Source organism: Corapipo altera, unplaced genomic scaffold, assembly GCF_003945725.1.
Source record: "Corapipo altera isolate COAL_440 unplaced genomic scaffold, ASM394572v1 202, whole genome shotgun sequence".
Lineage (NCBI taxonomy): Eukaryota > Metazoa > Chordata > Aves > Passeriformes > Pipridae > Corapipo > Corapipo altera.
In genome coordinates this window covers 259053-274287 of record NW_020884980.1, presented here as the reverse complement: position 1 = coordinate 274287, position 15235 = coordinate 259053, and the positions used below count along the sequence as shown (strand labels likewise).

General features: G+C 60.6%; 1 protein-coding gene across 4 annotated transcripts in view; it reads right to left on the bottom strand.

The window, feature by feature from the left end:
- Positions 1 to 15235, bottom strand: part of KIF21B (kinesin family member 21B) — a 40830-nt gene that overhangs the window by 23647 nt on the left and 1948 nt on the right. For all 4 annotated transcript variants that reach the window (XM_027665750.1, XM_027665751.1, XM_027665748.1 and 1 more), the window contains exons 2-4: positions 4189 to 4411; positions 3652 to 3834; positions 221 to 370 (exon numbers count right to left, since the gene is read on the bottom strand). In XM_027665750.1, the coding sequence (XP_027521551.1) occupies positions 221 to 370; positions 3652 to 3834; positions 4189 to 4411 (556 nt within the window). The remainder of the gene's footprint in view (positions 1 to 220; positions 371 to 3651; positions 3835 to 4188; positions 4412 to 15235) is intronic.

Here is a 15235-nt window from a genome sequence, read left to right as displayed (position 1 = left end):
CACCAGACAGGGAAGGAAACCTTGAAGCACCTTTGTAGGGAGTCAGGACAGACCCTGTGCAGCCCAGTGGACACACCAACCTCTCCCAGAACCCCCTTGGGACTGCACCATCCCACCCTGGGAGAGATCTCCCCTTGCCAAGATGTCCCCACACAGCACACTCCTGGCCAGTGGCACCCAGCTGCCACCCCTGCTCCCTGCCTGCCCACCCCACACCCACCTCGTCCTGGGAGCTGATGAGTCGCGACGTGACCCCCGTGGTGTAGATGCTCCCACTGGCATCCTCGTGGATTTTGATGTTGGATTTGCGGTGCCGTGCGTCGGGGTCGCGGGCGCTGTCGAACAGGTCCAGGATCTCCTCATTGTAGAGCTGAGTGGGGTAGCAGCAGGCGTGGGGTGAGCAGGGGGAAGCAGGAGGCTGCTCGAGCCTGGCACAGCAGGGCTGGTGGGAGGTGACCTCTGGCACCCCACTGCCACCCCCCAGAGCTGGGGCTGCACGTCTGCTCACGCGTGTGTGCAAGGCTGAGCAGGGGAGCTGGTGTGTGTGCAGGCGTAGGAGAGGAGGCACAAGCCTGTGCATGCAGAGAGGAGATGATGCACAGAATCCTGGAATCCTTCAGGTTGGAAAAGCCCTCTAAGACCATTGAGTCCAACCGTTCCCCCAGCACTGCCGTGGTCACCACTAAACCATGTCCCCAACTGCCACACCCACACATCTCTTGAACCCTTCCAGGGATGGTGACTCCACCACTGCCCTGGGTAGCCTGGGACAGCACCTGACCACCCTTTCAGGGAAGAATTCTTCCCTAATATCCAATCTAAACCTCTCCTGGTGCAACTTGAGGACATTTCCTCTTGTCCTGTCGTTTCTAACTTGGGAGAAGAACCCAACACCCACCTGGCTCCACCTTCCTGTCAGGGAGTTGCAAAGAGTGAGAAGGTCCCCTTGAGCCTCCTTTTCTCCAGGCTGAGCCCCCCCAGCTCCTCCAGCCACTCCTCATCAGCCTGGTGCTCCAGACCCTTCCCCAGCTCCGTTCCCTTCTCTGGACACACTCCAGCCCCTCAATGTCTTTCTTGTCATGAGGGGCCCAAAACTGCACCCAGGATTTGAGGTGGGGCCTCACCAGTGTCCAGCCCAGGGGGATGGCCACTGCCCTGGTCCTACTGGTCACACCATGGCTGGTACAAGCCAGGATGCCATTGGCCTTCTTGCCCACCTGGGCACACTGCTGGCTCATGTTCGAGCACCCCCAGGTCCTTTCCTTGCCCACCAGGAGCTTTCCTGTTGCTCTGCCCCTAGTCTGGAGCACTGCACGGGGTTACACGATGCACAGGCGAGCTCTGAGCTGCCTGTGCAGGTACCAGCTGGGATGGGATGCCCGGAGGAATGGGGTGTGTGGGCACACCTGTGTGCATCCACATGCCTGTCTGCCCCACAAAGCTCTGAGCTGCACTCTGGGTTGGTTCCTGCTGCCCAATCCTGTCCTGTCCCTGGCCCACACACAGGCAGCTCTGCAGGAAAGGGACATTTTCAGAGCCCTGCCTCCAGAGCCTGAGCAGACACCCGTGAGCTACACATCGCCCTGACTTTCCTGGCTCACCTGAGGAGCCCCAGCCACATGAGCCAGCAGAGCCCCACTCCCATCACAACTCCCTGAGGTCATCTCTGCCAGATGGAAAGGAGATGAGGGGGACCAGGGAGTGCTGGACAAGCAGGGAAAACCCTGCAGCCCCAGAGGGGCTGACAGAGGATGCCCCCCCATCCATATCTTGACCCTGCAGCATCCTCTCTCACCCTGGGGTGGGGGGACACCCCTGCCCATCTGTCCCCTTGCCACCACCACTCAGTATCACCCTCTTGCACTCACATCCCAGTGCAGAGAGCAGGGTCACCCAAGGACTGCAGGTTCCTGGCCAGCAGGACGGATCAGGCTAATCTGTCCCTGGCTGCCCCAGGTGCAACTGGGCTCCTTGAGTGTTTAAATCTTCCCCCAGGAGCAGAGTCACAGGACACGGATCAGCCGGGCAAGTCCTGTGCCCCTGCTGGGACAGTGGGTTGGTGACCAGTGCCTGATGTGGCCACACGCCCAGGCTGGCACAGCAGAGCCATTATCACCACAAAACCCTCCCTGTGTCACCTGGATGAGGGTGGCTGCAGAACAGGGCTTGGCACAGTGGCTCAAGAGCTCCTGGTTCAATGTCCATGCTGCCAGGGTGGACCAACAGCCTTGGTCACTGGGTCACCAGGCAGCAGGTTTTATCCTCCCCACTTGTAACAGAGCCCCTGGGGAGCCTTCAAGCCCCCTCAGCTGGAAGATCCCCCCCACCCCAGGGCTGCCAATTTCCCTGGTGAGCAGCTTTGAAACAAAGCAGAGGAATCCTTGTTCCCACCCTCCCCCGCAGCCACTGGACAAACATCTGAGTCTGAGAGCCAAACCAACCAGGGTCAGAGGTGATGGAGAGAGGGAAAGACTACAGGAAATGCCCACAGCAGTTGTGTGACCCCACACAGGGCTACTGCTCTGTCACCCTCGAGTCCACCTCTTGGTCTGCAGAGATGTTTCCTAGGATGGCCTGGTCCAGAGGCAGCACTGGAGGCATCCATCCTTCCAGTGTCCCAATCCCAGCAAACAGGTCACCCAGGACAGGCAGGAAACTGTCCCCGTTTCCACCCCAGCCCACAGGATCCCCAGAGAGGAGCCTCACGAGCTGAACACAATTGGGAAGGCAGCCAGGAGCTTGGATAGGCCAAGTGATGGGAAGGGAAGGACACAACAGCAACAACATGAGACCTAACAAGGGCTCTGCAGATGAAGACCTAAGTGGGAAGGATTTCTCCAGCAAGGAGGTGACTTTGGGCACTGCTTCCCCTCTCCAGGCCATCAGCATCTGGAGACACCCAGATGTGATGGTCAACAAATCCACCTGGAGGCAAGATCCCAGCACGGAGCCCCTCCCTGCCCATCTCCCATGGGTGCACCCCAGGTCAGGACCCCAACCAGATGAAGCTTGTTCAGGAGCTCAGCTTTGTTCAACAGCACCCTGTGCTTTCTCACCGGGGCATTAAACCAGTTCCCACTCACACCTCTTTGCTCCTTCACCAGAGGAGCAGCCCCCAGGGAAACTGCTGCCAACACACAAGGTCCATGGGCTTCCCAGGACAAACTTCTCCAGGGAATGAAGCAGTTAATAGAAGAGGCTTTTGAATTGGAGAAGCCAGAAGAGAGGCGGGAGAGGATGCATTGAAACACTCTCAAGGTCAAAGGCCATGGGAAATAGCACGGCCCTTCCTCAAATCCTCCCAAGAGTGGCCACTTTCTTCTCTCCCTGTTTCACTGGCAACACCGGTCCAGACACAGGGCAGCAGGTATCCTGCTATCCTGGACCTCAAACAGGGGTAAGACAGTCCAGAGCCCCTGAATCCCCAGAAGACCAAGCCATAGGCCCCTTTCCCATGGGGGGACTCCCTCTACCCAGTTTGTAGCCATCCTGAAGCCAACAACATCCAGGTGCTTTGAGTCCCCGCTGCACCCGCACACACACCCGGTCCCACCACGCCTGCCCGGGAGCAGTCAGGACATGGACTCAAGACACGGGAGCAGAGAAGGACAGGGCAGGGCCACGGTGTCCCTCAGAGCTCCTGTCACCCACCTCCAGGAACTGGGCGCTGACTTTGAACTCGGGTGCTGCCACGCCCTGGCTCTGAGCCGCGCGCTTGCGCTCCTCGATGCCGCTGAAGAGGTGGCCGATGGCCCGCGGGATGATGCCCTGCTCCTCCTCGGAGATGCTCATGTCGAAGCCGGTGCCCATGGTGTACGTCTTCCCCGCGCCAGTCTGTGCAGAGACAGTGAGGGGAGAGCTGGCTGTGCCCCCCCAGGCTCAGCTCTGCCTAATGCACCCCACACTGTCCCCCTGCCGCTCCAGGCTCCCCAGACGCCCTTGCTGAGCCACTCTGATCCCCACCACCACACTGACTCCTACCCCAGCCCTGCCACCCCCTCCTCCCACCCATGGCCACCCCCCACTGCCCCAGCTCTCACCAGCCAGGGATAACTCTGTCCTCTCCACACCCAGAAACTCACACACACTCCACTTTCCGAAGCTCTGCAAGTGCCCTCTCAGTACCCCCAGTGCTGCTGGAGGGCAGAGCGTTGAGGTCAGAGCCCTCAGAGGGGGCAGGGCCCATACCTGCCCGTATGCCAGCACTGTGGCATTGTAGCCCTCAAAGCAGCCCTCGATGAGCTTCCCCATACAGGTGGTGTAGATCCGCTCCTGCCATGTGTCCAGGTCAAAGACAAAGTCGTAGGTGAAGGCCTTGTCCTTCCCCAGCAGCACCTGGGGCTCTCCAGGTGTCACCGAGGTGCAGATGTGACATCCTTCTATCTTCTCTTTGGGCAGCTGGGGACGGATCCTGTGGGAAGAAAAGCAGGCTGAGGGCAGCCTCATGGCTCACCCTATTCTTAGGGACACCAGTCTGGTCCCCAGAACGTGAGCACAGCCCGTGCCGGGCACCAACGTGTCCAGTCCAGCACAGCCAGCTGGTCAAGGGCACAGAGCTCTCCCCTGTTGCCCTGCACTGGTGCAGCCTCACCTTGAGCACTGTGTGCAGTTTTGGGCACCACAATATAAAAAGAATGTAAAGGTATTAGAGGAGGGACATGAGGATGGGAAAGGGCCTAGAGGGGCCATATGAGAAGTGGTTGAGGTCACTTGGCTTGTTCAGCTGGAGAGGAAGAGCCTGAGGTCAGACCTCCTCGGGGTCTGCAACTTCCTCAGGAGGGGCAGCATCAGTCTCTGCTCTCTGTGACCAGTGACAGGACCTGAGGGAAAGGCATGAAACTGTGTCACGGGAGGTTTAAGATGGATATTAGGAACGGTTTCTTCCCTCAGAGAGTGGCTGGGCACTGAACAGGCTCCTCAGGGCAGTGGTCACAGGCCCAAGGCTGCCAGAGCGCAAGGAGCATTTGGACAGTGCTCTCAAGCACACAGTGAGATTGCTGGAGTGTCTTGTGCAGGACCAGGAGTTGGGCTGGATGATCCTCGTGGGTCCCTTCCAGCTCAGGACATTCTACAATCCCTGCTGGAACCGTGGCTGCTGCCGGCAGGGGATGAGCAGCACCTCTGCCCGTGGCATGGAGCAAACAGGGCAGGGGATGCTTCAGCTCCTGCATCCTGCCAGGGCAGGGGTGGGCAGCCAGGCTGCAGCACAGCCCCACTCGCTCCCAACACAGACAGATCAAACTGCAACTACAAAGGCTTGAAAAGCAAAATGCAAAAACACGACGAGACAGTCCCAGCGCCAAACCCACCGTCTGCACCAAACCCCCGCCCAGCCCACGGGCTGTCCCCAGCCCTGGACCCGCCGACGGGACAGGGACAGGCTGGGCTGGGCTGGCTCGGGCAGAGAGCAGGACCCACCCGCCTCATCCCACCCACCGCGTTCAAGCACCGCCGAGAAACGTGGGAGCAGAGCGGCAGGACCCGCACAGACCCCGCTCCGCCTCGGGGCTGCGCAGCTCTGGCTGCCGGTGGATTCACCAGCTGCAGGAAGCTGGGGACTCCCAGAGGGCTCTTAGAGAAAGAGGGGGTTTGGAACCAAGCGCCATGCAAATAGCTCTCCCCAGTGCTAATGACTGCACAGCTCCCCTCCCCGGGTGCTCCATAAACACAGCTATTAATTCCTCCAAACCGCATCCCTGGCAAGCCACATCACGACCTGAGCAGCCGCTCTGTGGACTGGGACTCAGAATCATGGAATCTCCCGAGCTGGAAGGGACCCACAAGGACCATCGAGTCCAACTCCTGGCCCTGCACGGGACACCTCCAACAATCCCACCATGGCCCTGAGAGTGTTGTTCAAACACTCCTTGAGCTCCTGGGCAGCTTTGGGTCCAAGACCACTGCCCTGGGGAGCCTGTTCAGTGCCTGACCACCCTCTGGGGGAAGAACCTTTTCCTGATAAGCAGCTTAAACCTCCCCTGGCACAGTTTCATGCAGGAGCCACTGATCCTTGCCCGGAGGGGGGCAAACCCCCGGGCTGTGTTTGGGGGCACAGGGTGTCCCTGTCGGGGACAGGCAGCAACGGGAGCACCTCTTCACCCCCTCACCCTGCACAGCAGACGCGTGGGAACAGCTCTGCGCCTCCCTGGATATATTTAGCTCAGCAGCCACAACAAAAAAGCAGTTTCTGATGTGCTCAGTCCCAGACTCGCTCCTGTCGCCTTCCCAGGTCCCACCCTCCTCCAGGAAAATTATCCCCGACTTTTAATTACTTTTGGACCAAGACGATGTGGTTCCGCCACCCCCACCCCAGACACGCACAGCAACTGCAGCCCCAAGGAATGGGCAGAGGAACAAACTGGAACCACAGTATGCTTGGGAATTCTTTTTCCTCTCAGGAAAAATGAGAGCAGGTTTTTAGCAAAGTATTTCTTTCTCTCTCTGCCCCCCCCTTCACTCCTCCCAGGGGATTAAATACCTCCAAGGGGAGTTGGCAAGAGGATGAGCAGCAGCACTGGAGGGGTGTGTGCATATTAACTTTCCACAGGGCATTTAGGACCCACCTCCAGCCTGGCCATGCTGGGCTGTTCCAGCGTCCACACACCAACACCAACATCTGCGCCACTCCCCACAGCATCATGGGGATCTTATGTGGCCACCAGGAGACATCAGGTTTCTCTAGGCCAGTGCAGCTGCTCCCCTGTGTTCAACTGCCCCAGCATTCCCACACCAGGGTGTCCCATCCCTGCCCTCCCAGGAAGCACATCCCCACACTGGGCACCTGGCAACGTGAGACCCTGGTTGGGCCAGGGAGGTGCTCATGTGTTGTTCAGGTCATGCCCAGGCACCACAATACCTCCACCAAACAGAGAATCGTGGAATTATTTAGGTTGAAAAAACCCTCTAAGATCACCAAACCAACCATTCCCCCAGCACTGCCATATTCACCACTAAACCATGTCCACAAGAACTGGGCGTGATGCTGTCAGGGCCCAACCTGTGGACGATGGAACTGCTCCCTCACCTGCCTCTGGACACAGCCACCCAACCTGCTCTGCACCTGGTCATGGGCCACCAGCCAGGAGGACAGCTTGTGCCAACCACCAGGACCCACTGCAGAGCCGAGCACACCAGGATGCCGTGGCCAGAAGGGCTGGGACACCACTGAGAGCCCTGCTGCCCCCCTGGGAGTCCACACACAGCACGGACTCCTGTGGTTATGTGGCAATTAGGGACATCCCTGCTAAGCAGCAGCCAAAATTAAGCAGCAGTTCACCACCAGCGTGCTGCCTTGACACCCTCCAGCTCGGCAGGAGTGACCTGAGCCCCAGCTCTCCCAGGCAGCCTGTGCCCAGCCGGCCTCATGCTGGCACTGGTGATGGCTCTTGCCCAAAGCCAGCATGGGGAGGACACAGGCTGTCCTGGGACCAGCAGGGTGCTCAGCACCACCCCCATCTCCCTCCCACCCATATGGATAAACCAACCTCAGCACAGGCAACACCCCGGGCAGGAGAGAGCCAGCAGGAGCACAGTGGCACCGACCACCACCATGCTCCACCCCACCCTCAGCTCCCTGCGAAGGGACAGTGACAAGGGACAGAGCACCAGGACAGAGCTGCACGGTCCCAACCAAGTGCTCCTGCCAAGAAAACCTTCCCAGGCACCCGGCACACCGGGCGGGAGGCCGATGGATGAACAGACAGACAGAGGAGGCTGCAGGGGTAGAAAACATCCCTCCCCAACCAGCAGCTATCACTGGGGCGATGATGGGCGGCGCAGCAGGAGCCTCATCCAGCATCAGCATCCAAACGCAGCAGCACAAGCGACATCCGTGCCAGGAGAGCTGCAGCCGGCACAGGGACACAAAGGGGACCTCGGCTGGAGCCTCTCCATCGCTCCCCTTCCCGTGCCTGCCGGGCTGGCAGGCTCTGAAAGCGCCGTCTCCACGGCTGGGCCGCCAGGGACACCGAGCATCTGGGAGGAAGGGGGAGCGGGTCCTGCACCCCGAGGGGCAGGAGCTCCGGCAGGCACAAAGGGCGAGTTGTTCTGCACCACTGCCCTATGCCAGGCTTGGCTGGCGGGAGCGGAGAGGGGCCGGGAGCCAAGTGGGCACTGTGAGGCAGCTCCACAGGCAGGGTCAGCTCAGGAGTCCCTGACCCCAACAAGAGCAGCCTCCCGGGCAGGCACCTGCCCATCCCAGCATCTCGAGCCCTGCAAGAGGCACAGGGATGGGACTGACCATATGGGGCACAGCCCCACTTCAGGGCTGCACACACCACAGACACCACCAGGCTCCTGTACTCTGAGGGGATGCTGTCTCCTCACGCAAGGTGGCACAGTTTGGCTGACATGTCCTCCTCACCCACATGTCTCAGCTTCCACCCTCCCAGCCCACTACTGTGGCAGCCCCAAGGGGCTCAGAGCATCCTTTGGCCCCCACCAAACTGCCTGCACCCATGGCTAGGCATATGCCAGGCCACAGCATCCTGCTGAGACATGGCTGCCCTGGGGCAAGGCAGCCCTCCCATCTCACTTGGCCATCCCACTCAGCATGGCCCACAGGAGAGGGTGGGCACAGGGGCAGAGGGACCCAGCCTCCCCCAGACCCATCACCCACATCACACAGGGGCTGTTCCAGCTCCCAGGGAGCCTGAGGACACACACCCCTCCCAACATTTCCCAGTGCTGGCAGGGGGCTGCAGGGCTGGGGGCTGCACAGACTAGGGGGTCACTGGGAGATCCTGTCCCTCCGAGACCTCTCTGCGAGGCAGGGAGGCTGCCTGCAGACCCTACAAGGAGCCTCTCCCCTCCCAAGGAGGCTGCCCAGCCAGGCAGGGCTGGTTTCCCAGGGAGCAGAGCCAGGGAGAGGCGGGTGGATGAGTTCCACGGGATTTTCCCTCTCTGTGCCAGGCCCCGGAGGCTTGGAGCCACTACCTCTTGTCCACCTTATCTGCAGAGGGGCAAGGCTGCCCACTGCAATGGTGGTGAGGGGCTGGGCACTGCACCTCACCCAGCCATGGCCACCAGCCACCATGGGCTGGCAGAGGCTGGAGCTGGCAGACCCCACCAGGGCACAGCCCAGCTCTCTGGATGAGCCTGCCAGGACAGGTGGGCTGGGCAAGCCCAGACAGCACCTGGCTCCTCTCCCCACATTGCCTGCATTCATTCTGCTCCCATCCCCATTCCTTGCATCACCTGTGTTCACCCCGCTCCTGTCCCACAACACCCCACTCCCCACATCACCTGCACTCACCCCCCTTCCCCTCCCCTTGCATTCAGCCCACTCCCATCCCCACATCACCTGTGCTTGCCCTGCTCCCATTCCCACTCCCCCCATGGCCCCATACCTGCTTCCCCTGTTACCAGCTCCCTCCAGCCCCCCCAGAACTGCAGGAGCACCTTCCCAACTGCCCAGCCTTGCACACAGCCCCTCTGCCAGCCTTGCTGTCACCTCTGCTCCCTGCCCACTTCACTCTCCTCTGCCCCAAACCTGTCTTCCATGCTTTGCTGCTGCCCTGTAATCTCACCAAGCAGCACAGGGCAGCCAGAAGGGGCAGCTCTCACATCTTCCTGTGCTCCCCCAGCTCACCTCAGGGGTCAAGGACACCCCAGGCATCACAGAGCCAACAGGCAAGGTGGTGTGTGGCACATGGGGCACGGCGTGGCAGTGTGTGGGGCACTCAGCTTGGCCAAGCAGCTCACCAGGACAGGATCAGAACAAAGTGTTCCAGGTTTTCCCAGGTCTCCAGGCCAACACTGCAAGCTGCCCACACCCCCAGGAGCCAGCAGCTGCCCCAGGCCCAAATCCCATGGGGGGATCTGCCCCCTTGCCCGCAAAGGGATCTCCCAGCTTCATGCCCCCTGAGCACAGGGTCCCAGGAGAGGGCTGGCTGCCAAGGGCTGGCTATTTGCACACAGGTTACATTGGACCCAAACCAAGACAAAGTTCAGCATTTAATTATTGTGGCAGGGAAGTGGCTCAGCAATCAGAGAAAATTGAATCAGGCTCCCTGGGGACTGCCAGGTCTGGTCGGCAAACGTTCCAATTAAGAGATATAGCCAGGCACCTCCCAGCAGGAGTGAGCACAGCACAGAGCCACCTGTGCCACTGTGCCCCAGTCAAACCCTGCCAAGGCAGAGGGTGCCACAGCCAGCGCATCTGGACCAGCACTGGGGCAAGACAGAGCTCCTGGGGGACACCCCACAGAGCTGGGGTGCACCCAGAGCCTCACTGGGCACAGCTCTCAGGGGGGACATGCCTTCACCCCACATCCATCCCCCAAGGAAGCTGCCCCAATACCACCCAGCCTGCTCCCCTGCAGGGCAAACCCTGCCACCTTGGACCCAAGAACCCCACGGGCTCCTCCTAATCCTCCCACTCCAGATTTTCCCAGGCTTAGAGAAACCTTTAAATCAGGCCCTGGCAGGCACCATGTGCTGCTCATTAGCTCTGGCAGGAGCACGTGGCGCTGAGTTGCACCATCTGCTCTGAGCTGAGACCCGTCTAGGGCAGGGATGAGGGATGTGCTGCCTGCACAGGGCCAGCACTGGGGACACCCAGCCCGTGGCAGCGGGCACAGACCAGCAGGGCCCAGGGGGATGCACAGGGTCGTGCTCTGCCCAGCCTAGAGGGGAGCAGGAACACACTGAGTTTGGGATCTCCCCAGATCCCCCATAAGCGATTGGCCACATCCCGTGTGGGACCAGCCCAAGGGGACACCACGAGGATGTTTGCAAACAACAGACCCAGGACAGTCACTTGTAAAGGGCTGCAGTGTCCCAAAACCCCAGGCAGTGCCCCTCCCGGGCAGGGTGGGAAGCACACGTGTGTCAGCACACACAGTGTGACACGTGCTCCAGCAGGGCCCCCACTCCCTCCAGCAGGAACAGCCCATGGGGTTAGCAGCAGCTTCAGCAATTAAGAGAGAGGGAAAGGAAATCATCATTCACCAGGAGACCCTGGGTCTGAGGGCCATCAGCCTGACCCTTGGGGCACAGGAATGTCACGGGTCCCATGGAGACAGACAGACAGACTCCTTCACCCAGCTCTGCACCCCAGTGTTGAGGCTCCCACTTCCTCCCAAGCCAGTGAAGCACATCCAAAGGCTCCCTCCCTTTCCCAGGAGTCCCTGTGAGGTCCCCATGCCCCAGTTCCACCCCAGTACTGGTGCAGCCATACTGGAGATAAGGCTTCCCTAGAGCTGGCACACTGGCAGCCTCCCAGCACGCTCCAGTTGCCACTGGGAAAACAACAACCCCATCTTGGCAGAAAATACTGCAGACCCAGAGCCCACAGGGAACATCAGAGCAACTTGCCCACAAGACAGGGGAGCAGGTGGTACAAAAGAGGTGCTTCTCCAGCCCCTCCCTAAAGAATAAATAAATGCCAAGCCCTTGGCCAGCAGGATGGGGGATGCTGCAAAGCACCCAGGAGCAAACCTGGTCCTCTGGCTGGGCAGGGAACAGGGAATGTTTTGCCCTGATGTCTCCCTCAGGCAGGTGCAGCCTGAAATAATGGATGAGCAGAGACCACAGCACCATGGCCTGAGAAACCACCCCATAACAGGAGGGGCCAGGCTGCACTTCCCAGCCCTGCAGCGTTGGGCCAGGGAACTCAGTGCCTGGAGGGCAAAGGAAGACGAGGAGGAGGAGCTCAGCTCCAGCCTTTCCCCTCCCAGACCAGAGCAGGCATGGAGACATCCCACTCTGCCAAACAAAGCCAGGCATGGGTGGTGGGCAGAGATGGCCCCAGCCCCACACAGTTCCATGGCATGGAGGGACAGGGGAGCTTGGGGCCAGGCTCCACTACAGCAAGCTGTGACAAGAAATCTTCCCTGCCATGTCAGGCTCCAGGGAGCTGCAGAGCAGGGGAAGGGATTCCACTGGGATCCCCGAGACCTCAGGCTCAGCCCAGAACCCTCACTTGGAAATGGGGGTGATGACTGTGTGGCATCCACATGGAAAGAGCAGAGGGGCAGATCCCAAGCAAGATGAGGCAGCCCCAGACACACAGCAATGCAGAGCCAGTGTGGATATGGGGACATGCCAGGGGACCAGCTCCTGCTCTGCCCAGAGGGGGAAGGGGTAGCAGGCAGGCCAGTCCCCTTCCCTCCCACCAAGCCAAAGTAAAACCCATCAGCAACTGACCTGGGTGCACAGTCACTCCCTGCACGATGATCTCCTGCAGCAGATTCCAGCAGCAGCTGCCCTCACAATCCACCACATCCCAAATCTGCTGGCTGTTTAACCAGCAGCATGGAGTGTTTTGACAGCCTCCAGCAGGAAACAACCCCGTGGGACCACCAGGGCCAACCCCCCGCCAGCAGGAACAGCAGGACAGGCACCGGCCAGGGCTGGTTCACACCAGGCCCACGGGGGTATCACCTTCCCTCTCCCGGGGCCAGGAGCCATGTTCCTGACAGCTTTGTTTGGGGCTTCATCTCCTGCAATTTTCTCCTGCCTCCAGTTTCACTGCTGAGGTTGCAGCTGGCTAATCCAGCCCCGGCCTCCCAAGATCTGAGGCTCCATGGCATTCAGTTAAATCCCCTGCCAATGGGTGATGTGTGCAGGCACCAAAACCCTCCTCAAGCTGCTTTGCTTCGAGCCATGGCACATCTGGTGGGACCACGGGGTGCAGCCCTGCTCCCCCCTCGCAAGGTTCCGTCCCCTTTCTAACATTTCTGCTGTAAAAGCCATCGAGTGCCTGACTGGAGCCAGGCACAGAACCCCCTGTGCCCACACACCTGGGCTCAGCACTGCCCTCCAAGAGCCTGCCACGGCCCCCAACACCACCCTACAGACTGGAGGGCGCTACACGGTCCTGTCGCTCCCCAGAACATGCACCACCTCCCCCCAGAGCCGCAGAAGGCTGAGAATGCCCAAAGTGAAAGCAAAGAGCAGCAGTGAGAGCAAAGGCTCAGCCCTGCAGCAAAACAGGCACAGGATGGCAGGGGGGGGAAGGGAAGGGGAGGGGAAAGGGGGAGGGGGGAGGCCGCTGCCAGGGCTGAGCTGCCCTCATTAGGGGCAAAGGATGAAGAAAGGGGCTGGGGATGCTCTGCCTGTCCAGCACCCTCGGGATAAAGCAGCCTCCTGAGATCTTTCCTTCCTGGGATCAGGGCTGCTCCCAGCCCCTGCAGATGGGAGACGGAGCACCCTAGGGCTGTGCCCCACATCAGGATGGGCTGTTAGCCTCATCCCACAGGAGCCTGGCACATCACATGCCTTGTGGTGGGATTGCCTTATCTCTCCCTGCATGGCCCTGTGACATCTGAGCAAAGCCAACCCAACACCAGCCAGACTTGGCAAGAGACAGTGTCCCATGCACTGCTCCACAGTGTCCCCCTGGGACCACACCGAAGGGGCTCTGAGCTGCCAGAGCAGCAGGTGGGCAGGAGGTACCAAGCTGTACCCCCACCCCTCCCACTGGAGCCCTTGGACAGCATGGACACTGGCCTAGCACAAGTTGGGTCGAGACCACCTCTCCAGCTGGACCCAAATCTGTCACAGAAGAGATGGTTTGAAAGGGCTACAACACATCCACCTCCTCGGGGACTGACCCCAGCTGGTGCTGGAGACTTTGGACTCACAGAAAGCATCCCGGCAGGCAGAGATGCCAGGACTCTAGCAGGGCTAGAGCCCAGCTGATCCCACCACCTGGCCTTTCCCAGCTCAGTCCCTCAGCCAAGGCCCCCACAGGGTGCACGGTGATGGGCACACGAGTCTGTCCAGTCCTCCTTCCCAAGGAGGAGTTGGGGGTCACTCCCTGGGGCAGAAGCCAGCATGGGACTGCCCTCGTGGAGCACAAAGCATCGCAGCAGGAGTGTCTCCGAGAGCAGCAGAGCACTGGAGGTTGCAGAGTTTAAATAAACTTGAAATCCGACTCAACTTCCTTCCCCAATTTCACAAGCTCCGTTTCCTGCGTCTCCGCAGCTGGCCACGCGTGCTCAGTGCCACGGGCAGCTCTGGCACAGGGGATGCCCCTCTCTCTCCGATGAGCTGGCCAGTTTGGAGGCGCCCTCAGGGAGCAGCTCTGCAGCCAGACAGGCTGCTCAGGCCTCCAGCCAAGGAGTTTAAATGGCCTCTGGGGTCAATACGTGCCATCAGCCCTTCCTGACACTGCAAAACTGCTCGTGCGCCCAACAGGGCTGAGCTCTGCTTCCTGCAGCCGGCACGGGGAGTCCCGTCCCCAGCCCACTGCGGCTGCCAGAGCTGCCACCACCTGACTGCAAGCCTGGAGGGGGCTGCGGGGAGGGGGACTGCTGAGCCTGAAGGCACAGGCCTTAAATCCCTGGCACGAGCCTCAAATCAAGGCTGTGCTCCTGGAGAGAGGGCAAGGAGCGGGGAGCTGCTGCGCTGGCTGCACCACAGCCACCCTTCTGAAGGTCACCTACAGAAGGAAGCGGCAGTTGCTGCCTAAGGAGTGTGGGTCCCCAGGCCCCCCCACTCGGCACCATCGCGGCAGGCGGCAGCTTCCTGCTGACACCGTTACCCCGGCGCAGGGCACGTGGGCACCAGCCCCAGCACCAGCCCCCGCCCGCCCCAGCACCAGCCCCAGCGCCGCCAGCAGCTCAGCCCTGGCGGTTCCTCCCCACGGCGTCCACTGGAGCCAGCAAACTCAGCCGCGCCCACGGAGCCACGAGTCAGACTCGAGGCTAAGGGGCAAGCGAAGGCAGACCCTGCTGGCGGGGAAGGCGGCGGCCGGGGCAGGACCCAGCCCTGCCCTTGCAGACAGTGCAGGTCTGAGCTGCAGGTACAAGGTACACGGACAAATCAGCCCCTGGGCCAGGAGCAGCTGCTGGGCCTGCATTTCCCTCTGCTGACAGCAGCGCTGCTGCAGGTACTGGCCATTTCCCTCCTGGCACGCAGAAAGCCTAAATAATCCCCCTGCACTCCAATACCTGGCTCAGAAACCGGATTCTTTGGACTCCCAGTGTGAACGGGGCAGATGGGGGTCTCAAGGGTAAGATGGGAACCTGTGAGGTCGACAGTGAAACACCACAGTGTTGCTCCTGCCTGGTCCTGCCAGGCCAAGAGAATCAGCAAGAACTGGGGTGCACAGCTCCAGCACTCCTGTTCCTCTGTCCCCATTCCTCCCACCCTGAGGGCTCTCCACCCTGGGACCACAGAGATGGGTTCTGGTGGCCTGTGGCACCTCTTGACATCAGCTGGACCAGCCCCAGTCTTTTGACCTCATCAGCCCACAGTACCTTCCTCCAACACCCCCATCACCTCCTAG